Consider the following 25,403-nt stretch of genomic DNA (forward strand, 5'->3'; position numbering starts at 1 on the left):
CAGGGCAGGTAAGTGCGTGTGAAGCTGCCGTAGCGATAATGTTCGCTACGGCAGCTATCACAAGTTATCGCATGTGTGACGGGGGCGGGGACTATCGCGCTCGGCATCGCTATCATCGGCTAGCGATGTCGCAGCGTGCAAAGCCCCCCTTAATCTCAGGTGCAGATCTTTGTGATCACTCCCCTTTGCTATAAATAGTCCTTTGTCTTACCATCTGATTCCAGTTATCGAATCTCATCATTCTTATGCTGATGACTTTGGAAGGAACCAGTCTCTGGAAGAAGCTAATGAATCGTGACAATTGCAGTGGTGGTGTGTAGCTCCATTGGAGGAATTTGCAGTGTTTTCATTTTCGTGAAAATTTTCCACCTGTCTGTCTCCCTCCCCTTGTGTTGTATTATTGTAGTGTTGAGACTAGTGCTCGCTCCAGCCTTCTCACTAGCCAGAGTGAGTTCATGGCAAGCAAGGGCCTCGGCACGTGAGCGGCGATGGGGGTAAGGACTCGTATAGGGAGTGCAAGGATCAGCCTCAGGTGAGTGTAGGAGGTGACCCCACTTCCCTCTGCCTAGTGCCAGGGCCCACCGTTGTATCGTGTTTCTGGGGTACCCTGTGTGTTGCAGCGCTCACCGTGGGTTCACTTATACCTGGCAGTACCCCAGTTGTCACTGCGTGACAGGATTTCAGCTGCTGCAGGTCACACGAGGGATTAAACAGAAGAAAATGGAAATACGATGCAAGGGTCTCCTATCTCTTCATCTGGAAAAAAAACATTATGTTATGTGGTTTATCCTGATGAAGAGGTTAGAGAACCTTGAAACATATAGAAAATAAACCAGAAAAATCATCTGTGCCTCCGGTATCCTTTCACTGGCCAATTTCATGTATCAGAAATTTATATACTATATATATATATATATATATATATATATATATATATATATATACAGTTAGGTCCAGAAATATTTGGACAGTGACACAAGTTTTGTTATTTTAGCTGTTTACAAAAACATGTTCAGAAATACAATTATATATATAATATGGGCTGAAAGTGCACACTCCCAGCTGCAATATGAGAGTTTTCACATCCAAATCGGAGAAAGGGTTTAGGAATCATAGCTCTGTAATGCATAGCCTCCTCTTTTTCAAGGGACCAAAAGTAATTGGACAAGGGACTCTAAGGGCTGCAATTAACTCTGAAGGCGTCTCCCTCGTTAACCTGTAATCAATGAAGTAGTTAAAAGGTCTGGGGTTGATTACAGGTGTGTGGTTTTGCATTTGGAAGCTGTTGCTGTGACCAGACAACATGCGGTCTAAGGAACTCTCAATTGAGGTGAAGCAGAACATCCTGAGGCTGAAAAAAAATAAAAAATCCATCAGAGAGATAGCAGACATGCTTGGAGTAGCAAAATCAACAGTCGGGTACATTCTGAGAAAAAAGGAATTGACTGGTGAGCTTGGGAACTCAAAAAGGCCTGGACGTCCACGGATGACAACAGTGGTGGGATGATCGCCGCATACTTTCTTTAGTGAAGAAGAACCCGTTCACAACATCAACTGAAGTCCAGAACACTCTCAGTGAAGTAGGTGTATCTGTCTCTAAGTCAACAGTAAAGAGAAGACTCCATAAAAATAAATACAAAGGGTTCACATCTAGATGCAAACCATTCATCAGTTCCAAAAATAGACAGGCCAGAGTTAAATTTGCTGAAAAACACCTCATGAAGCCAGCTCAGTTCTGGAAAAGTATTCTATGGACAAATGAGACAAAGATCAACCTGTACCAGAATGATGGGAAGAAAAAAGTTTGGAGAAGAAAGGGAATGGCACATGATCCAAGGCACACCACATCCTCTGTAAAACATGGTGGAGGCAACGTGATGGCATGGGCATGCATGGCTTTCAATGGCACTGGGTCACTTGTGTTTATTGATGACATAACAGCAGACAAGTGTAGCCGGATGAATTCTGAAGTGTACCGGGATATACTTTCAGCCCAGATTCAGCCAAATGCCGCAAAGTTGATCGGACGGCGCTTCATAGTACAGATGGACAATGACCCCAAGCATACAGCCAAAGCTACCCAGGAGTTCATGAGTGCAAAAAAGTGGAACATTCTGCAATGGCCAAGTCAATCATCAGATCTTAACCCAATTGACCATGCATTTCACTTGCTCAAATCCAGACTTAAGACGGAAAGACCCACAAACAAGCAAGACCTGAAGGCTGCGGCTGTAAAGGCCTGGCAAAGCATTAAGAAGGAGGAAACCCAGCGTTTGGTGATGTCCATGGGTTCCAGACTTAAGGCAGTGATTGCCTCCAAAGGATTCGCAACAAAATATTGAAAATAAAAATATTTTGTTTGGGTTTGGTTTATTTGTCCAATTACTTTTGACCTCCTAAAATGTGGAGTGTTTGTAAAGAAATGTGTACAATTCCTACAATTTCTATCAGATATTTTTGTTCAAACCTTCAAATTAAACGTTACAATCTGCACTTGAATTCTGTTGTAGAGGTTTCATTTCAAATCCAATGTGGTGGCATGCAGAGCCCAACTCGCGAAAATTGTGTCACTGTCCAAATATTTCTGGACCTAACTGTATATATATATATATATATATATATATATATATATATCTATATAAGTCAGCGCTGCACCGGCCTCCCTCACCTCCCGCAGGCCCCCCTCACCCCCGCTGAGGGTCACACTTTCAATTGTATCGGCATCGCAGATGCCAATACAATTGAAGGCAATGATGATAGAGGGAGCGGCGCGCTTCCTCACACATCATTCTCCTGCAGTATCTGTCTGCGCTCTGCCTCTGACAGCTCAGTACACAGGAGCGTGATGACGTCATTACTGTGCGCGCCTGTGTCCTGAGCTGTCATAGCGGCAGAACAGTGGACACGCTGGGGAGACCGGAGCAGCGGGGGAATGAGGAGGAAGTATGTATTGATCATGGTGGCCAGATGACTATGGGGCTGCATTAAACAACATGGGGGCTGCATAATGTTGCTACATGGAGCTGCATAGTGCTGCTACATGGAGCTGTATAGTGCTGCTACATGGGGCTGCATAATCCTGCTATGTGGGGCTTTATAATGCTGCTACATGGGGCTGCATAGTGATGCTACATGGGGCTGCATAATGCTGCTACATGGGGCTGCATAGTGCTGCTACATGGGGCTGTATAGTGCTGCTACATAGGGGGCTGCATGGTGCTGCTACATGGGGCTGCATGGTGCTGCCACATGGGGCTGCATAATGCTGCTACATGGGGCTGCATAGTGATGCTACATGGGGCTGCATAATGCTGCTACATGGGGCTGCATAATGATGATACATGGGGCTGCATAATGATGATACATGGGGCTGCATAATGCTGCTACATGGGGCTGCATAGTGCTGCTACATGGGGGCTGCATAGTGCTGCTGTATGGGGGGCTGCATAGTGCATCTACATGGGGCTGCACATGCTGCTACATGGGGCTGCACAGTGCTGCTACATGGGGCTGCATAGTGATGCTACATGGGGCTGCATAGTGATGCTACATGGGGCTGCATGGTGCTGCAACATGGGGCTGCATAGTGCTTCTACATGGGGGCTGCATAGTGCTGCTACATGGGGGCTGCATAGTGCTGCTGTATGGGGGGCTGCATAGTGCTGCTACATGGAGGGCTGCATAGTGCTGCTACATGGGGCTGCATAGTGCTGCTACATGGGGCTGCATAGTGCTGTTGCATAGTGCTGCTACATGGGGCTGCATAGTGATGCTGCATGAGGCTGCATGTGCTGCCACTAAGGCTGCATAGTGTTGCTACATGGGGGGCTACATAGTGCTGCTACATGGGGACTGCATAGTTCTGCTACATAGGGGGCTGCATAGTGCTACTACATGGGCTGCATAGTGCTGCTACATAGGGGGCTGCATAGTGCTGCTACATAGGGGGCTGCATAGTGCTGCTACATAGGGGGCTGCATAGTGCTGCTACATGGAGGGCTGCATAGTGCTGCTACATGGAGGGCTGCATAATGCTGCTACATGATGCTGCTACATGGGGGCTGCTGCATGGGGGCTGCTGCATGATGCTGCTACATGGGGGCTGCATTATATTATGGGGAGCAATCTTGGGTGCATTATATTATTTGGATGAATATTTGGTGCATTATATTATATGGATGAATATTTGGTGCATTATTCTATATGGATGAATATTTGGTGCATCATTCTATATGGAGGACTATGGGGGCTGCATAACACTATGGAGGAATATGCAGGTGCATTATATGGAGTAATATGAGGCTGCATTAAATTATGGGAACAATATGGATGCTTTATGTTATATGGAGGAATGTGGGGGCTGCATACTTCTATACCCCCCCAGAGCTGTATGTCCCCTTCAGCCCAGTGCTGTGTACCCCCAAAGGTCTATATCCCTTCCACCCCAGTGCTGTATACCCCCCAGAGCTCTATGGCCCTTCTATCCCAATGCTGTATTATACCCCCCAGAGTTCTATGTTCCTTCCACCCCAGTGCTGTATAGTCCTCAGAGCTGTATCCCCCCCCCCATCTGGAGCTGTATGTCAGCCCATTGCTGTATGCCCCCCTCCTCAGTAATGTGTATGCCCCCCAGTAATGTGTATGTCCCCAGCCTCTCTTGTGATGTATATACAGCAGTGTCTGTGTGCGGCTATGTCAACGCAGCACAGCTACATGCCCTGGAGTAGCTGGATGGCAGACAAGCGGGGGAGGTGAGTGAGGCTGTTGCCGGCTTCCCCATATTAATAATACCTCTAATGTGTCTGTGTGTATGATGTGTGTCTATGTGTGTCAGTGTATGTAACTGTGTATAGATTTATGTCTGTTTATATATGTGTTTTTGTGAATTTCTCTTTAAATATGTATATGTACATATGCCTGTATGTGTATGTATCTCTATGTGCGTGTCTGTGTGGGATGGGGCCCACTGAAACTTTTTCGCCCGGGGCCCACAAAAACCTGGAGCCGGCCCTGCCTCCGGCGCTGTGTGGGCCCCTTCTCCACCGTGACCTGAGCGGTATGTGCCCTCCCCACCCCCCGATTTATGCCCCCCCCGGAGCCGCGCGTGTCTGTCGCTGTCTGTATGTAGCAGAGCTATGTGTGTATGTATATAGCAGAGCTATGTGTGTATGTATATAGCAGAGCTAGGTGTGTATGTATATAGCAGAGCTAGGTGTGTATGTATATAGCAGAGCTATGTGTGTATATAGCAGAGCTAGGTGTGTATGTATATAGCAGGAGCTAGGTGTGTATGTATATAGCAGAGCTATGTGTGTATGTATATAGCAGAGCTATGTGTGTATGTATATAGCAGAGCTATGTGTGTATGTATATAGCAGAGCTATGTGTGTATGTATATAGCAGAGCTAGGTGTGTATGTATATAGCAGGAGCTAGGTGTGCATGTATATAGCAGAGCTATGTGTGTATGTATATAGCAGAGCTATGTGTGTATGTATATAGCAGAGCTAGGTGTGTATGTATATAGCAGAGCTAGGTGTGTATGTATATAGCAGAGCTATGTGTGTATGTATATAGCAGAGCTATGTGTGTATGTATATAGCAGAGCTATGTGTGTATGTACATAGCAGAGCTATGTGTGTATGTACATAGCAGAGCTATGTGTGTATGTATATAGCAGAGCTATGTGTGTATGTATATAGCAGAGCTATGTGTGTATGTATATAGCAGAGCTAGGTGTGTATGTATATAGCAGAGCTATGTGTGTATGTATATAGCAGAGCTATGTGTGTATGTATATAGCAGAGCTATGTGTGTATGTACATAGCAGAGCTATGTGTGTATGTACATAGCAGAGCTATGTGTGTATGTATATAGCAGAGCTATGTGTGTATGTATATAGCAGAGCTATGTGTGTATGTACATAGCAGAGCTATGTGTGTATGTACATAGCAGAGCTATGTGTGTATGTATATAGCAGAGCTATGTGTGTATGTATATAGCAGAGCTATGTGTGCATGTATATAGCAGAGCTATGTGTGTATGTATATAGCAGAGCTATGTGTGTATGTATATAGCAGAGCTATGTGTGTATGTATATAGCAGAGCTATGTGTGTATGTATATAGCAGAGCTATGTGTGCATGTATATAGCAGAGCTATGTGTGCATGTATATAGCAGAGCTATGTGTGCATGTATATAGCAGAGCTATGTGTGTATGTATATAGCAGAGCTATGTGTGTATGTATATAGCAGAGCTATGTGTGTATGTATATAGCAGAGCTATGTGTGTATGTATATAGCAGAGCTATGTGTGTATGTATATAGCAGAGCTATGTGTGTATGTATATAGCAGAGCTATGTGTGTATGTATATAGCAGAGCTATGTGTGCATGTATATAGCAGAGCTATGTGTGCATGTATATAGCAGAGCTATGTGTGCATGTATATAGCAGAGCTATGTGTGTATGTATATAGCAGAGCTATGTATGTAGCAGAGCTATGTGTGCATGTATATAGCAGAGCTATGTGTGTATGTATGTGGCAGAGCTATGTGTGTATGTATGTAGCAGCGCTGTGTCTGTATGTATGTATCCAGCAGAGCTGTGTGTGTGTGTCTGTATGCATGTATGATGTGTATCTATGTATGTCAGTGTATATGACTGTATAGATGTGTCAGTTCTATATGTATTTTTGTGAGTTTGTCGTTAAATATGTATATGTATGTGTACGTATGTGTGTCTGCGTGTGGATGGGGCCCACTGGGACTCTTCCGCCCGGGGCCCACAAAAACCTGGAGCCGGCCCTGCAGTCACCATCTGGCAAAAGTGAAATATTCACACAGGCATTAGTGAGTCACACAACTCCGGATACATGATATTCTGCAGACAGAAAGGGTACCTTGACATCTTTAGACACTGGCGGACACAGACAGAAGAGGGCAAGAACATTACATGGGCTCTGTGCAGTCCAATGGCAGCTGCGTTGTAGGCCCCCAATTAAATGTCCGCCCGTGCCTTTAGGACATGATTAGGGAAGGAGCAGTGAGGGGATAGTAGTATATAAAGTGGTGTTTGCATGGAAATAGGAAACATGAGGTTGTGCAACAAAAATGTGGCTTTAGAGTTGATGTACTTATTACTGCCGAAAGTAACATCTAATTTGTTAATAAGGGATATTATTTTCAGTATTTCACAAATTTTGATTGCATGTATAAAATAAAAACATTATTCTATTTTTCCCTGTCTATAGGACCCTGAAGGAAAGCCAAAAAAAGCGAATATCCGGGGAAATGGGGATGGCACCTACACAGTGTCTTATGTGCCAGACATGGCAGGAAGATACACCATTACCATTAAATATGGTGGTGACGAAATTCCCTTCTCTCCTTTCCGAATTCACGCAGTTCCCACCGGTGACGCCAGCAAGTGCTTAGTGACAGGTGCGCTCCAATCAATCAATCTATATACATCTCTGCAGAATATGATAGTGCTATATATGCCACAGGAAATAATTAAATCTGTGTTTTTTATGTTTTATATGGGTTGAATTGATTGATATTAAGTACATACAAAATGGAGAATCTATTACAGGTAACACTTAATTAAACAATTTTTTTTCTATTCTTTTTAGTGTCCCTTGGAGGACATGGATTAGGTAAGTTTTCATGTATTAGAGTTTAGGATAAACTCATTGCAGTCAAGGAGAAAGCCATTCTTAGTTTTATTTTAATATGTGATATTTGAATGGCTGCTGTCTAGAAAGTAATAGTGTTCCTTTATTGTTCAGGAGCCTGTCTAGGACCCACCATTCAGATTGGAGAGGAGACAGTCATCACAGTGGATGCTAAAGCAGCAGGAAAGGGAAAAGTTACCTGCAAGGTGTCTACACCAGATGGAGCAGAACTTGATGTAGATGTGGTGGAAAACCAGGATGGTACTTTTGATATTTACTACACAGCACCTGAACCAGGGAAATACGTCATCACCATTCGGTTTGGCGGAGAACACATTCCCAACAGTCCCTTCCATGTTGTGGTAAGTTTCTACTGATTGTTGGGAGATGATCCATGTGCAATTTCCCCATTTACTTGTCCCTTTTCCGTGATTTAACTGTTCACTTCCCTCCCTACTGCCAGGCTTGTGATACCATCCCAATCATAGAGGAGCCATGTGACACTGTGCAGCTCCATCAGCCCTATGCTGCACACCTTCCCGGCTATCCAACTCACTGGGTATATCACAGAGAATTCTCTTCTCTAGCGCTGTTTCCCTATCCATCTAGAACTCTACGCTCCATCTAATGCTTTCCTGTATACTTTTACCACGCCACCTTGTGTTTCCATTGTTCCGTACATCCAGATGGTATTCAGATCTAAGTTTTATGCTATGTGCACACAGATTTATTCAAGTTTTTTAACAAGTCTGCTCTAAAAAAATGCCTGAAAAATCACTTGAAAGAATCAGTTCCATAGTGAAACCACTTTTCTATTCATATATTCAGTGTATTGAGTCAGTGTTTTTCCCCCTTCTGGCTTTGAAAAATACTTGGTGGAAAAAAGAAAGCACTTGTCACTTCTAATAGAATTCACTCCGAACTAGGCTTTGTCCAAAAAAAAAGGCTGGAAAAAACACTTCAGTAAAAAAGACTGTTTCAAAAAGCATCTCTCCACCATTGCTTTAGGAAATAAAAACTTTCTGCAAAAACTCTGCAAAGGAGTGTTTCATCAAGAGGTTTCCACTTGAAAATTCATTTTTCAGCACCTTTGTGCACATACTGTTAAACTAGTTGCATATCTAAAAGAACAGCCGTGTGTGCTTCATGGATGACCCGGATGATTAGAATTTCGATTCGACCATATTAACACCAGTCAGTGCACTAGAAGAAGCTTTTGTGGGCAACACTTTATCAGCTTATATTTTTGTAGCAGTGAAGTATAGGATAATTATTAATATACTGACCAAACCTTCTAAGCGGTGATGATAGCTGCCAAACTTTACTATCAACTGTAAAGGTTTAGGTCATTGAAGCCCAACACAAAGCAGAGCCCCAACCCCTGGAGCAGTAAATAAAAGCCTCCTCTTAAGGTCCTGCATATGAGTATGACAGTAACAGATCTCTAAATGGAACCAAAAGGGTTTGGTTACTCCATAGTTTTATTATTTGGTGGTGGTCTGAACTCACACACTCCTCCACTCCGATCTGTTCCATGTTTCCCTAATCTATTGGATTACCTTCAGGTGGACTTTCCACCTGAATCTGGACATTTGGTCTGTGAAGTAGAATATGATACATTCTTGTATCCACCTTTATCTATTCTTTTGCCTTCTTCTGTTTGCCATTATTTCTTCTATACCTTCAATAACTTGCATCCTCTGAATTATGCATTTGTTTCTTTATCATATTCACTTGTTTACTTGATACTGTCACTTGTAAGGACATAGATGATTGACGGCCCTACTTGACTCATTTCAGGCTACTGAAGAACCTGTTGTTCCTGTTGATACTTTGGACTCAATGCTTAGGCCATTCAACCTAGTGATTCCTTTTACTGTGCAGAAAGGAGAAATTACAGGTATGGAAATCCAGTCAAGACTACAGAACTCATGTTATTTTAGAAAAGTTAACACTTACCCAAAATGTTCCCCTATAACCCAATGAAATGAGGGGACAGATATGTCTTAAGAATGATACAGGTCTACAAACACAATTTGTGTAACTCTGATACCCTCACGCAAAGTAAAAGAGTGGACATCAGGAATAGGAATTATGTAAGCAATAACGATGTAACATAACGTGTAGAGTTGAGCGGATCGGTCATAATCCGGGTCCGGCGGGTCCGGATCGGGTTGCCGCAGAAGTCCGGATCCGATCCGGAATCCGCGACCATGTAAATCAATGGGGAGCCGGATCCGGGATGAGAGGGAGGGAGAGGGAGAGAGAGAGAGAGAGAGAGCGAGAGAGAAAAAAACGGATCCGGATCGTGTACCCCGAATCCCGGGTACTGGTCGGACTCGGATCGGGCTCTCAAACCGTGCGGATCCGGATTTTGCGGATCAGGTTCCGCTCAACACTAATAACATGCATATACTGTATATACAGTAGATATTACACATATATCTTTAATGAGCTGGGACACATTGGATGCAGAATGACAGTCTCTACAAGGAGTTCTCCCCAGTGATCTGCCTTCTTTGGATTGTAGTCTTTACCGCCAGATACTTGACAAAACCCTGATGACAGAAAACCAAATTGCCCAACTGCATTATATTAGCTCAGTAAGCTATCAGAAATTAACATACAAACTTGCTTATCGTTTCCATAAAGGACCTGCAGAATTGTGATTGCAGCTCTGGACTGTGTTTCCAGTTATAACTGAGAATCAATGCTATATTAGTAATGATATGTTGTATATCACTGTAACTGCAACTGTATACCGTTAATGATTGTTGTACGTATACCCTCTTTCACTTGTAAAGTGCCATGGAATAAATGGCGCTATAATAATAAATAATAATAATAATAGTATATCTATATGTGTATATACTATGAAATGGTGTCCAAAGATATAGCTCCCTTTTTACCTTATGTGTAAAATATAATTTACAGAAATATTATATATATGTTACTATATTTGCATGTAGGTGAGGTCCGTATGCCATCTGGTAAGACGGCTAGACCCAATATCACTGACAACAAAGATGGCACTGTGACTGTGAAGTATGCTCCAGTGGAAAAGGGACTGCATGAAATGGATATAAAATATGATGGAAATCACATTCCAGGTAATTAATATATGATTACAATGACCATTAATCTATGAAACACATTCCTCCTTACAAGAAATAAAGATGAAAATGGCACATGTTATAATATATTTAAGGTGTAAAGTTTATGATAGTAAACTGTATGTTAGGGCTGGGGCAAAACTTATTCACTAGGTTACCCAAATTTTTACATAATGATGGCTCTCAAAAATCCTGGAGATGACAAGCCCATTGAACCAGGTTCTGGCCACTTACCACTAGGATCTATTTCTTAAAGGATGGTTCACTAATAGCCTATTTCTGATAATATGCCCTTTGTGCGTATGGTTTTTGATGATATTTAAAGTAGACATGGGCTTATCGAGGGATGGTCCTCAGAATAATGTCCTCTTAGCCTATAATGTTCATGTACTACTTTGTTATCACTTATAATGTTTTTGCATTTGGAGGTTTACATTAATGTTGTCAATGTATCTTCTTTTAGGGAGTCCATTGCAGTTTTATGTAGATGCCATTAACAGCCGACATGTAAGCGCATATGGACCAGGGCTTAGCCATGGAATGGTGAACAAGCCCGCCACGTTTACTATTGTCACAAAGGACGCTGGAGAAGGTATGCGCCACCTTAAGTAGTGATATGAAATTACAGTACCCGTACCGCTTTATGGGATGCTAGTTTGTTTGTGATCTTACAATTCTCAGTATTACACCTTATAACTAAATATCTCGACTTTCTGTCCTACCACAGGGGGCTTATCACTGGCTGTGGAAGGTCCATCAAAGGCAGAAATCACATGCAAGGACAATAAAGATGGCACATGCACTGTATCCTACCTGCCCACTGCTCTTGGAGACTACAACATCATTGTGCGATTTGATGACAAGCATATTCCAGGCAGTCCATTCACAGCCAAAATTACAGGTGATTTTAATGGAAAATTTGGCAATTCCTATCCTGAGAAAACACTTTGTTGAGAAGCAAAGCTTTTATTATTGTTTGCTTTGTGTTTCTGGACAGAACCTAGTGTTGAGGGGAGTCTGACCACCTTCTAGATGATATATTATACAACCTATTTACTTGGTAATAACTAATTTTATAACAAGTTAAATTATTTATATGTCAATAGGAGATGACTCTATGAGAACTTCTCAGCTGAATGTGGGAACCTCAACCGACGTGTCTCTCAAGATCACAGAGTCAGATTTAAGCCTGTTAACCGCTAGTATCAGAGCTCCATCTGGAAACGAGGAACCTTGTCTACTGAAGAGACTGCCCAACAGGCATATTGGTAAGCAAAGTAATGTAGATTTACATAGATAAATCCTATGACATTGTTCTGAATACTAAAAGAGTAACTAAACCTTTATCACTTTGTTATATTTGAGTGCCCTTTTAATTGCAAGAAGATCAATGGCAGTCTGAAGACTCCCACCGATCACCCAGCCCCATTCCCTGATGCCATGAGAAGTGCTCAGCTAAGGAGACAGGAGTGTAGATCTTCTACTTGAGTATGTACATGGAGTGGGGTATGGATAAAGACCATAAGGTCTAAGCTTTGTACTGAATCCATACTCTGCTCTGTGTTCACATTGAGCCTGAAGTTGTTAACTCCTATTGCCTGAGCTGCACAACTCCTGAGGGTTTATTTTGAGGAATTGGTGGGGGTCTCAGGACCTGAACACCCACCAACCTGCTTGCAATTAAAAGGACAATCAAATATAAAAAGTGATAAAGGTTTAGTTATTCTTTAATAAAAAGAAATAAAGAAAAATGAAAATATTAATTCCACTCTAAGAATATTGATTAAGCCTAACAAATCAGGTATGGTCAAATAACATAATGTAAAAGTACAATAGGCAAATTAATAAGTTACATTAATATCTAGGATAGAATCTAAAAATGAAAAAAAAAATGTTAATTAACACAAACACAATATACTATAGGCCATGTAAAGATGTTGGAACCTTTTCACTTATCATGTATCAAAACCTACAGGAATCTCCTTCACTCCCAAAGAGGTGGGAGAGCATGTGGTGAGTGTAAAGAAGAATGGAAAACACGTGACTAACAGCCCGTTCAAGATCATGGTTGGACAGTCTGAGATTGGTGACGCAAGTAAAGTGAAAGTGTCCGGGAAGGGCCTTCTGGAAGGCATTACATTTGAGGTGTCAGAATTCATAGTCGACACCAGAAATGCAGGTAGGTCTCATACATATTCTGGTTTTATTTTAAGATGCTACATTTTCTGCCTTCTTCTGTGAATAACAATGGTAACAATGTATTTTATATTTTTTTAGGATATGGAGGTTTAGGTTTGTCTATTGAGGGCCCAAGCAAAGTGGATATAAACTGTGAGGATGTGGAGGATGGCACATGTAAAGTATCCTATTGTCCTACTGAGCCAGGAACATACATTATTAACATCAAGTTTGCAGAGAAACACGTACCAGGTATATGGATACACAAATATATATGATAAATATTAGATGTACTAATTGAGAGTTTTTTTGACACACATTCAATTTAAGAGGTTATCCACGACTTTAACACTGATGGCCTATCCTTAGGACAGGTCATCAATGTCTGATCGGCCGGGGTCCGACACCCCCACCAATCAGCTGTTCTCGGTGCCGGTGACAGCAGCAGGTGGCTGGAAATGCTCAGTTCCAGAAATACTCCATCTTCTGATAGCGGCCACTGCCAGGTACAGCCCATCGCCCCCTATTCAAATCAATAGGAGACGGATATGCAATACCCAGGAACAGCTGATCGGTGGGGGTGCGGGGTGTTGGACCCCGGCCGATCAGACATTGATGACCTATCCTATGCATAGGCCATTAATGTTAAAGTAGTGGATAATCTCTTTAAGCTTATTTCCATAAGTACAAGCAAAATGTATAATTTTATATGTTGCGTGTAAAATCATTATGATATAATATTAAAACATATTTTTTTATTATTATTATATCTATTATTATTATTATTATATCTATTATTATTATTATTATTAAACCTTGATGATAATACTCTTGAAATATATAGATATTGAGTCTAATTCAAAAAGGCTGAAAGATACATATATCTAGACTTACAAATGATCTCTTTGTGGCAAGCCCATGCAAATCAATGTCCTCAATGTGCCTACAGGAAGTCCTTTCATGGTGAAGGTGACAGGTGAAGGACGTATGAAAGAAAGCATAACCAGAAAGCGGCAAGCTCCCTCTATTGCCAGTATTGGTAGCACATGCGATCTCAACCTCAAAATTCCAGGTATGGGGTCTGATTAAATTGCACGGTTTATAGTGAGAACTAGGATTTACAAGTAAATCTGGTAAAATGACACAGAAATTTGTATTATTTGAGCTTTAGTCAAAATTGAGCTTTTAACTAAGTGTTGTGTTTTTTAATTCTTTTGTTTTAGGCAACTGGTTCCAGATGGTCTCAGCCCAAGAACGCCTGACACGCACATTCACGCGCAGCAGTCATACATATACACGCACCGAACGTACAGAGATCAGCAAGACAAGGGGAGGTGAAACCAAGCGTGAAGTGCGGGTGGAGGAATCTACACAAGTTGGAGGTGACCCTTTCCACAATGTTTTTGGAGACTTCCTTGGCCGGGAGAGTCTTGGTTCATTCAGCAGCATTGCACGTCAGGAAGGTTAGTAATGCAGAGCAAGTAAATAATCCATTCAGTGTACTTCAATAAATAACCAAAAACGTATGAAAATATACATTACTAAGTAGTCTTGGTTGGTTATCTGTTTCAGGTGAAGTAGGTTCTCAGGATATGACAGCTCAAGTTACCAGTCCTTCTGGAAAAACAGCAGATGCAGAGATCATTGATGGTGAAGACAGCACATATAGTGTACGCTTTGTTCCACAAGAGATGGGAGCTCACACTGTCAGTGTAAAGTACAGAGGCCAACATGTTCCTGGAAGTCCTTTCCAGTTCACAGTAGGACCTATGGGAGAAGGTGGTGCCCATAAAGTCAGAGCAGGAGGCACTGGCTTGGAGAGGGGAGTTGCAGGAGTCCCTGGTGAGCAGTCATGAAAGAATGAACATGAATATACCAGACATTCCTTGTGAAACATATATATATAACAGTTTTCTACATGTCTATAACTTAATCCTACAGCTGAGTTCAGCATATGGACTCGAGAAGCTGGAGCTGGCGGTCTGTCAATTGCAGTTGAAGGCCCTAGTAAAGCTGAGATCTCTTTTGAAGATCGTAAAGATGGGTCTTGTGGAGTGTCCTACATTGTACAGGAAGCTGGTGAGCTTGTGCACTTTAAAAGCAAAGATGAATAAGCATAATTTGTTTTGGCCAAATTAGTATACATTGTAATATTTGTAATGCATAAATTACATTTATTAGTAAAACTTCTTGTGCTGAGTTCATCCCCTGGTATTGAGTAAAAAAGCCAGTTTTGAGCAATGATATCTGTAATTCAGGTGACTACGAAGTGTCTATCAAATTTAATGATGAGCACATCCCTGACAGCCCCTTTGTGGTACCAGTGGCCTCCCGTTCAGATGATGCCCGCAGACTCACTGTTACTAGCCTACAGGTAAATATTACTAATAAGGTCCTTTGGAATTATTATATTTAAGCATAATTTACTTTATGGAGCTAAATCTCTTTGCATACAATTCATTATCAGCAATTCTCAAACTGTTTAAATGTATCATTCTAGGAGACTGGATTGAAGGTCAACCAACCAGCCACTTTTGCAGTGCAGTTAAATGGAGCTCGCGGAGTCATAGATGCTAAAGTACATACACCATCTGGAATTGTAGAAGAATGCTACGTGTCAGAAGTGGACAGTGGTAAGAGAACATATCACTGAAAGTCTCCTAACGATATTAATATAACCTAGTATAATGGGAATAATGGTTATGTGGTTTATGACCAACATTTTTCTATTGTACTTTTAGATAAATACTCAATACGTTTCATTCCTCATGAAAATGGAGTTCATTCAATTGACGTCAAATTCAATGGACGTCATATACCCGGAAGTCCTTTCAAAATCCGTGTGGGCGAGCAGAGTCAGGCTGGTGATCCTGGATTGGTTACAGCCTATGGACCTGGGCTTGAAGGTGGAGTCACCGGTAAGAGCCGTTCCACAGTAGAGCTATAGATTTTATGATTATTATAACATAGCACTTGTAATATGAAAAGATTTCAAGATGTTTTATATCATTTATAGAATCTTCATGTTTTGGTTTTTATTTCATTCATTATAAGTAATGATGAGCGAGCTCGCCACTGCTTGATACTCGATCGATGATCAGGGTGCTCGGGTACACTTGTTACTCGGCTGGATGTGTCGTTCGTGAATGATTCGACATAAACAGCCTTCAGTGAATGATGGGAGCCAGCAGCCCAATGAGAGCCACGTGTAGACTCTGAATTCTCTCACGGGGGATAAAAAACAATGTGTTTGGATGCTGTTTTGGTCCCACGTTAATCTGATACTGATAACATATTCCATGCATAGGCATCAGCATTTTATTAGTGGGCAACCCATTTAATTTGAGAGCCTTGCCGTTTCCAAATCTTACCTTTGCTTTCTCTATTGTTTACACAGGGAGACCTTCTGAATTTGTAGTAAATACTTTAAATGCTGGGTCTGGATCTTTATCTGTGACAATTGATGGACCTTCAAAGGTGAAGTTGGACTGCCAAGACTCTCCTGAGGGTTATAAATTAACTTATACCCCAATGGCCCCTGGAAATTATCTAATCTCAATCAAATATGGAGGACCACAACACATAGTTGGAAGTCCCTTCAAAGCCCGTGTAACAGGTAAGTTATACATAGTTAAGACCACAGACTAAACGTTTTATTCTTGTTTATCTCTTTCGGTCATTTAACACACAACATTTTTGTTTGTCTTTACATAGGAGCGAGACTCTCTGGTGGTCACAGCCTGCATGAAACCTCAACAGTCCTGGTAGAGACAGTTACAAAATCCTCGGCTTCTGTTGGAGGCTACGGAATGGCGGTGCCTAAATTTACATCTGATGCTTCCAAAGTAGTCTCCAGAGGCCCTGGTCTTTCCAAAGCCTTTGTTGGACAAAAGAACACCTTCACTGTAGATTGCAGCAAAGCAGGTGGGAATGAGTGTTCTCGATTTATGTGATTGGAGTTACATGTGCACACCACAACACACCCCACACAAAGGGCCTGACCATTAACTAGTGTTACCTATACCAAATTTGAATAGGTGCCATGGAATGCTGCATTGCCCTATAGCAGGTGCCCTAATGTATGTATGTGGCCAGCTACAGCTCCCACCGGCAAGAACAGCTGATCAGTAGGGGTTTCAAGAACTGACCACATGACATTAAATCTTCCTGTTATATATGAAGCAAGGTGTTATTACTAACATATTTCTATAGTATAATTATTCACAGAGCATACATTTGTATACAATATAATACATTATATATATATATATATATATATATATATATATATATATATCTTGCACACCGTAATGTAGTCGTAGCCACAGGCTTCTCGTGTGTTTTGTCCTTTTAGAGTATGGCAGGATTATGTCTTCCATTTTTTTACAGTACTGAAAACTATGGGTTATTTCTAGTCAGTCCTAAAAAGTACATGATTATATATATATAATAAGTATATTTACTTAAGATTGCATCCCATTTGTCAATATACATACTGTATATAACTATGGTTTGCAGTCTGAATAGTTTAGGCTGTGTTCACAACAGCATTGGCGACACCATTAGGACTCTCCATCACAGATTCCATCAAAAATGCCAAACTATCTGGTACAATAATGGGTAACAAGAACGGAAACCAAGGGGTTGACTATTGGGGTCCATCAGATATGATGCATCTGCCATGGCTGTCGTTTTCATCATTCTGCTCCTATGATGAAGCAGAGCAGTGTAAATGAACAATGCAGATGTGAATTGAGACTAAGGGCCGCTTTACATGCTACGACATCGCTAAAGTGATGTCGTTGTGGTCACGGAATTTGTGACGCACATCCGGCCGCGTTAGCGATGTCATTGTGTGTGACACTTCTGAGCGAGTTTGAATCGTTGCAAAAACGTTCAAAATCGCTAATCGGTGACATGGGGGTCAATTCCCAATTATCGTTGCAGCTGCAGGTACAATGTTGTTCGTCGTTCCTGCGGCAGCACACATCGCTACGTGTGACACCGCAGGAACGAGGAACCTCACCTTACCTGCATCCGCCGGCAATAAGGAAGGAAGGAGGTGGGCGGGATGTTACGTCCCGCTCATCTCCGCCCCTCCACTTCTATTGGCCGACCGCTTAGTGACGTCGCTGAACAGGTATGTGCGTGTGACACTGCTGTAGCGATAATGTTTGCTACGGCAGCGATCACCACATATTGGCCTTTCGACGGGGGCGGGTGCTATCGCTCCTGACATTGCCAGCAAATGCTAGTGATGTCGTAGCATGTAAAGCGGTCCTAAGACATCTTAGTATAATTGCAATTTATCAGATAAGTCTAAAGTTATGCAATCGATGTCATTCGCATTTAAATGCTAGAAAATTGATGGCTATAACAATAATAATCTTTATTTAGCGCAAACATATTCCACAGTGCTTTACATACATCAGCAACACTGTCCCCATTGGGACTCACAATCTTAACTCCCTACCAGTATGCCTTTGGAGTGTGGGAGGAAACCGGAGACCCCGGATGAAACCCACGCAAACACAGGGAGAACATACAAACTCATTGCAGATGTTGTAATTGGTGGGATTTGAACCCAGGACCCCAGCGCTGCAAGACTACAGTGCTAACCACTGAGCCACCATGCTGCCCTATTATTTGGGTCACTTGTAAATCTCTAACACAAACTGACTTGCTAGTCAGGATATTATTATTTTTTGGGGAAAAAACAAGTAAAGCCATGAAGTGTCTGTGTGTAACCATAGGCAATGGCTAAAACAAGTCTAACTCACAATGGACATTTTTTTACAGGTACCAACATGCTGATGGTAGGAGTTCATGGGCCAAAGACGCCATGTGAGGAAGTATATGTGAAGCACATGGGAAATCGATTGTACAACGTGACCTACACTGTAAAAGACAAAGGGGACTATATCCTCATTGTTAAGTGGGGTGACCAGAATGTTCCCGGAAGTCCCTTCCAAGTGTCAGTGCCTTGAAAAATTATTCGTAACCCAATAGGCGATGTAAGAGGCCTACTAATTTGCCAGTGAGGAACAGGCTTTTATCCTTTTTTACGCAAATGCACTGATTAAAAACAAAACTGTCATAGCAATAATTCACAAAGTGCCTTTGTTCCTCCAACCTAAGGACTTTCCTATAGAATAATGGCATGGTAAAGAAAAACAAGAGCACATCACCCCCAGTGTCCATGTCCTTTCAGCTTTTTTCAAAATCTTCCTTTATATTATGATTGGTGTTTTATTTTCTATTGTTGCTCCCTGTTTTGTTTTATATGCGCTTTGTTTTCTATTTTTAATTGTGGGGAGGGTATTTTGGGGGTAAGAGGGCTAGGGGAGGCGAATAGAGGTCATGGAGTCATAATATGGTCACAGTTGTTTTTATGGAAACTACATTTATGTTTCCATATAAAATACGACTTGTATTTTATGTTATGTTCTAGTTTGTTCTTTCTACAGAATTTACACGTAGTCACAATAGTATCACTGTCTGTACAGTACTTGTAGAATCTGATAATGAAGCACAATAATACACAACTAGCATTAAAACTGAAAAAAAGCCACCCATAAAATGTGAGCCCAGAGGTTGTGTTCACACCTTTTCTATTACGACACGGTCTAGAGAAAAATGTTGCAGCTTCAGATTGAAGTTTAGTTGTGTCCCCTTCTGAATCTCCTTTATATGAACAGATGCAAGTTTCTTTTGACTTGCAGTTTAGATATTTGATGTTTATTTGCATTTTTTACTCTATGACCTCTATCAGCACAGTCTCTAAATATTATAATTGGTTGTCGTAGCACTGTTATAAGGGCAGAGCCAATATCACATGGTGCTGACTATGTGACTGCATTTTATAGGAAGATATTTTCTATGCATCAAAAACTTGTCATTTGTTATAGATATCATTGGTGCATACTAAAGAAAATAAAAATGCATTGCTAATGTGACTGTTGTCCAATGATTTTTTTTATTGTGCCATCAATATAGCAAAATTAGCAACTCAAAACAAAAATCGCCAAGGACTTTAAAATAAATCCCTATCATTTTTTATAAACACATTAATGCCAAAAGGAAAACGAAGGATAGTATCGGCCCCTTCATATATAATAAGTTAATTATAGAGGACAAAGCAAAGACTGAGATATTAAACAGGCACTTCTTATCAGTGTTCACTAATGAACTGACTGTTCCAGGGATCATTCAACAAGTCAAAAATCAAAGTTCACCACCTGATATTAATTTAACACAAGAAGAATTATGCCTGCGTCTGAGTAAATTAAACATTGACAAATCCCCCGGGCCAGATGGCAATCATCCACGGATATTGAGGGAATTGAGCTCAGTAATTGACAGACTGCTGTATCTCATCTTCTTAGGCTAAGACCGCACTTTGCTTTTTACCTGCTTTTTCAACTGCAGCGTTTAATGCCAAAATGGATGTGTTTTGCTTTTCAAGCAAAGTCTATGGGAATTTGGTTTTCTAAACCGCACTATGCAGTTCAAAATGCTGCCTTTTTGTGGCAGAAATTTGGGCAAAAACTCTGCTTTGCAGTTCAAAACCAAATAGCAAAAACATTTGACTTGTCTTTGCTAGGACCGATTCTTTTTAATCTCTTTATTAATGACCTTGTGGATGGGATTGATAGTAAGGTGTCAGTCTTTGCTGATGACACCAAACTATGTAGGATATTAAAAACTGACCTTGATAGTACAATATTACAAAACGATCTGGATAAGATGTCAGAATGAAAAAAACCACCACAAAAAAAGAGCCAAGATAAATGATATGTGCACACACAGAATGTGGTGAGCCTTCCTCATAAAGATGGCTGCAGCCGAGGTGCAAGATGCTGATGTCACAGCCACTCAACCTCCACACTAGGGGGGAGGGGCGGCTGCTTAGCATAAGACATGCACACTAATAAGGCTTGCACTGGGAGCCCATCATATAATGAGTGAAATGCACAGTGTCTGAACTGTAACCTATAAATGACGCCAGAAACCCAGGTCAGGCGGGCTAAACAGCTCTATATAGGTGCATCTCGCACGGATACACGAGACGCACAGTGTCTGAATTAAGGCCTATAAATGACGCACAACACCAGGTCCAGGCGGGTTAGTTAGCACTATGAGTACATAACACATGACAGGCTCACCATTTAACCACCTGAATTCAAAAGGTCCACACACATCCTGCAAAAATGGATAAAATGTGCCATACCTCAAATAGTGAGATATTAGTTTATATTTTGGCCCAAAATATGTAAGCTCGCAATCCGTTCGTCAAGGATTCTCACACTTGCGAGTCCCTACACTGAATTAGTTAGAAAAACCACAAAGAACTATATAAAAAAAACACCACAAAAAAAGAGCCAAGATAAATGATATGTGCACACACAGAATGTGGTGAGCCTTCCTCATAAAGATGGCTGCAGCCGAGGTGCAAGATGCTGATGTCACAGCCACTCAACCTCCACACTAGGGGGGAGGGGCGACTGCTTAGCATAAGACATGCACACTAATAAGGCTTGCACTGGGAGCCCATCATATAATGAGTGAAATGCACAGTGTCTGAACTGTAACCTATAAATGACGCCAGAAACCCAGGTCAGGTGGGCTAAACAGCACTATATAGGTGCATCTCGCACGGATACACGAGACGCACAGTGTCTGAATTAAGGCCTATAAATGACGCACAACACCAGGTCCAGGCGGGTTAGTTAGTTTTTTTATATAGTTCTTTGTGGTTTTTCTAAGATGTCAGAATGGACAAATACTTGGCAAACGAGATTTAATGTTGATAAATGTAAAGTAATGCACCTAGGACGGAGTAATCCTATATTTGCGTATACATTAAATGGAAGTAAGCTCGGACTATAGAACAGGAGAAGGACTTGTTACAAATAAGCTGAGCAGCAGCACTCAATGTCAGGCAGCAGCTGCTAAAGCAAACAAGATTTTAGGGTGTATAAAAAGAGATTAAATCCCGGGATCCCAACATATTGTTACCCCTCTATAAATCACTTGTAAGGCCACATCTCTAATATTGGATCCAGTTTTGGGCTCCACATTTTAAAAAAGACATTCAAAAGTTAGAGTCAGTTCAAAGGCGGCTAACTAGACTACTACAAGGAATGGAAGGCCTCCCAAATGACGACAGGTTGAAAAAGTTAGATTTGTTTAGCTTACAAAAAAGACATCTCCAAGAAAATCTCAAATACATGTGTGGTCAATATAAAGGACTGGCACATGACTTATTCCTTCCAAAGGTAATACTAAGGACCAGGGGGTATTCCCTGCAAGTAGAAGAAAAAGAGATTCTGGCAGCTAAATAGGAAAGGGTTCTTTACAGTTAGAGCAGTCAGATTGTGGAATGCCCTACCACAAGAGGTAGTGATGGCAGATACTATAACAGCTTTTAAAAAGGGCTGGATGATTTCCTCAGTACACACATTGTTGGTTATAAATGACTTAATCATATCATTTTGGAGTTGATATGTTATTTATGCAGCATTAGTGTGCAATATTGATTATTGCAGGCAAGCCTGACACCAGCAGCCAGTAAGCGCGGGCTAGTGACCGGGGCTCTCTGCACCTAGGAGGGGGCACACTCTGGGCAGACCAAGAAGCAACCGTTCGAACGGAAAATGGTGACACAGCATGGTAAAAAGTAGAGCGAGGCGTCAGACAAGACTGCATCCTGTCACAATTTCTCTTTAATTTATATGAAGAAACTATTTTCAGGAATACTGGACTTGCCGAAAACCAGGGAGTAATCATAATTGCTGGCCGAATCATCAACCATCATCAGTCTTAAATACACAGAAGACAGATGGCAAGAAGAACAATAAATCGATTTTTGGAACAATTCAAAACCAATAAGCCAATAAGGATCACCAAGCTACGACTTGGCTACTTTGGACATATTATATAAGAAGAGCAATCACTGGAGAAGGACATCATGGTCAGACAAATAGAAGGAACAAGGCGATGAAGACCAGCAATCCAATGGCTTGATGTTATCAAGATAACAGCGTAGAAGACCCTGGTGGATCTATCTAGGCCTGCACAAAATCGATCTTCCTACAGAGCATTCATCTATTAAGTTGCCATGACTTGAGATAGAACCCAATATATATATATTATATTTAAAAAAATATCTAAAATTCATATCATTCCCTTCTTACATAAATAACATTTTAAAAATTACCTATTTGGTATTGCTGCTGCATGAGAAATTGTGTAGTAGTGCTTTATACATGTTTGTTCTTGAAGGAGGTAAAATCTATTCTACATCACAATTCTGCAATTCATGACTAAAGCCTGCTTTACACCTTACAATTAAGCATACGATATCGTATGCGATCACACCCGCCCCCATCATATGTACGGCACGTTCATTTTGTTGACCGTGTCGCACAAAGGATTAATTGCTGTCACACGTACTTACTTTCCATACGACCTCGATGTGGGCGGCGGACATCCACTTCCTGGAGTGGGAGGGACGTTCGGCGTCACAGCGGCGTCACACGGCAGCCGGCCAATAGAAGCGGAGGGGCAGAGTTGAGCGGGATGTAAACATCCCGCCCACCTCTTTCCTTCCACATAGCCAGCGGGAGCCGCGGGACGCAGGTAAGCTACAGTTCATCGTTCCCGGAGTGTCACACACTCCGATGTGTGCTGCCTCGGGAACATTTTTAGGTTTTGAACGACGTGTATGCGACCAACGTTTATTCATTCAATCGTAATCGCACGTAGGTTTCACACACTACAATATCACTAACGATGCCGGATGTGCATCACTTACAACGTGACCCCGCCGACACATCGTTAGATATATTGTAGCGTGTAAAGCCCGCTTTAGTCGAGACTTCTGATTCTACATTGTCCTTCAGATACAAATTATCTGGATGTCTAGATGAAGGTATAGCACTGGGGTTATTAATGTTAAATCTAAAAAGTATTTGTTACCTGATAACCCAGTCATTCCAATATTTCACTGGTTACTCAAAATGCATAAAGATATTTTTCCTCCCCCTCTGCGACTGTCATGCAGTGACTACTGGGGTTCCACCAGGTATAAGGGAAATCCCAGTGAGCGCCGCAACACACAGGGAAAATTATACAACAGTGAACCCTGGTGCGGGGTCACCTCCTGCTACTCTGAGGCTGATCCCTGCACTCCCTAATGTACCTATACGGGTCCTTCCCCCCTGTTGCCGATCACATACCTAGGTCCTTGCTTGCCCTGAACTCACCCTGGCTAGTTAGAAGGCCGGTGAGAGCACTAGACTCACCACTGCAATAATACAACACAAGGCAAAAAAGACAGACAGGGGGAAAATAGACACAAAAGTAAAACACTCCAAGCTCTTACAATGAAGCTAAACACCACAGCTGCAACTGTCACAACTACTCAGCTTCTTCCAAACTGGTCAGCATAAGAATGAAAATTTTATAACCGGTGTCAGATGGTAAGACACATATCTTTTTATAGCGTAGGGAAAGGTCACAAAGGAGATGCACCTGGGATTAAGGTTATAAAGGACAGCAAGATAGTAACAAGTACTTAACCCCTACAGCACTAAAGCAAATAGATTTCACTCAAAAATACAAGTAGAGGATCTGTGAGCAGTAAGGCGTTGTGACTTTCTGACTCCAGACTCGTCAGAGGTCTCCCCAGAGCAGGACACAAATTCAAATTCAAATATGCTTTATTGACAGGACCAAAATACAATTAGTGTTGCCAAAGCAAGAGAAATACACTAAGTGTGGTGGGATGGGGATCAGGGTTATGGGGAGTTGGGGGCACAATTTGGGCTCTGAAAGTCCATTTAGGGGCCTTATGTTCCCCTCAGCTTATGACATGTGGTGACATATTGGGCGGCGATCTCCACCGTTGATTCCTCTTCCCCCAGTAGGATGCGGAGTTTCCTCTCCTCGTCCATGGATGGAAAGTCTGGGGTATGAGCGGTAAGTTTCTGGAAGTGGGAGGCCCTCACTGCTGAGTATTTGTTACAGTGCAGCAGGAAGTGCGCCTCGTCCTCCAGAACCCCCTGCTGGCAGTGCTGGCACAGTCTGTTCTCTCGCGGCTTGTATGTCTGTTGGTGTCGCCCTGTTTCCACCTCTAGGCTGTGGGCACTCAGTCTGTACAGGCTCAGGGTCTGCCTGTCTTTGGGGTGGCATAACCTTTCCAGATATGGGGCCAGAGTGTAGTCCCTCCGCATTGACCGGTAGATGGTGAGTTTCTGGAAGTTCTCTAATTCACTCTTCCAGTCCTCTATGTATTGCATCTTACAGCTCTCTGAGATCTCTTTTATTAGGGCTTTTGTCAGGGTGTGTTGCTGACTTTGGCTGGACTGGCTGCTGGGGTTCCTGGCTTGCTCTGGACTCTGGCTCAGCAGGGCTTTATGATGGTAGGAGCTGGGGT

The 25,403-nt window shown here is 42.0% G+C and overlaps 1 protein-coding gene across 2 annotated transcripts; it reads left to right on the plus strand.

Annotated features, from left to right (window-relative positions):
- The first annotated feature begins 7,255 nt into the window (after nt 1-7,255).
- Nucleotides 7,256-19,920, plus strand: LOC142271996 (filamin-C-like). Of its 2 annotated transcripts, XM_075332490.1 has the most exons (21): nt 7,256-7,440; nt 7,632-7,655; nt 7,788-8,035; nt 8,137-8,232; nt 9,474-9,573; nt 10,643-10,783; nt 11,250-11,378; nt 11,514-11,687; nt 11,893-12,054; nt 12,762-12,965; nt 13,064-13,216; nt 13,914-14,036; nt 14,188-14,427; nt 14,537-14,806; nt 14,906-15,043; nt 15,223-15,338; nt 15,465-15,597; nt 15,706-15,882; nt 16,362-16,580; nt 16,679-16,888; nt 18,764-19,920. In XM_075332490.1, the coding sequence occupies exons 1-21, from the start codon at nt 7,329-7,331 to the stop codon at nt 18,949-18,951; spliced, it is 3,357 nt and encodes a 1,118-aa protein (XP_075188605.1). In that variant the 5' UTR covers nt 7,256-7,328; the 3' UTR covers nt 18,952-19,920. The 2 variants fall into 2 exon arrangements, with proteins under 2 accessions (XP_075188605.1, XP_075188606.1); XM_075332491.1 differs by lacking the exon at nt 8,137-8,232.
- Nucleotides 19,921-25,403: the final 5,483 nt, after the last annotated feature.

Source organism: Anomaloglossus baeobatrachus, unplaced genomic scaffold, assembly GCF_048569485.1.
Source record: "Anomaloglossus baeobatrachus isolate aAnoBae1 unplaced genomic scaffold, aAnoBae1.hap1 Scaffold_3437, whole genome shotgun sequence".
Lineage (NCBI taxonomy): Eukaryota > Metazoa > Chordata > Amphibia > Anura > Aromobatidae > Anomaloglossus > Anomaloglossus baeobatrachus.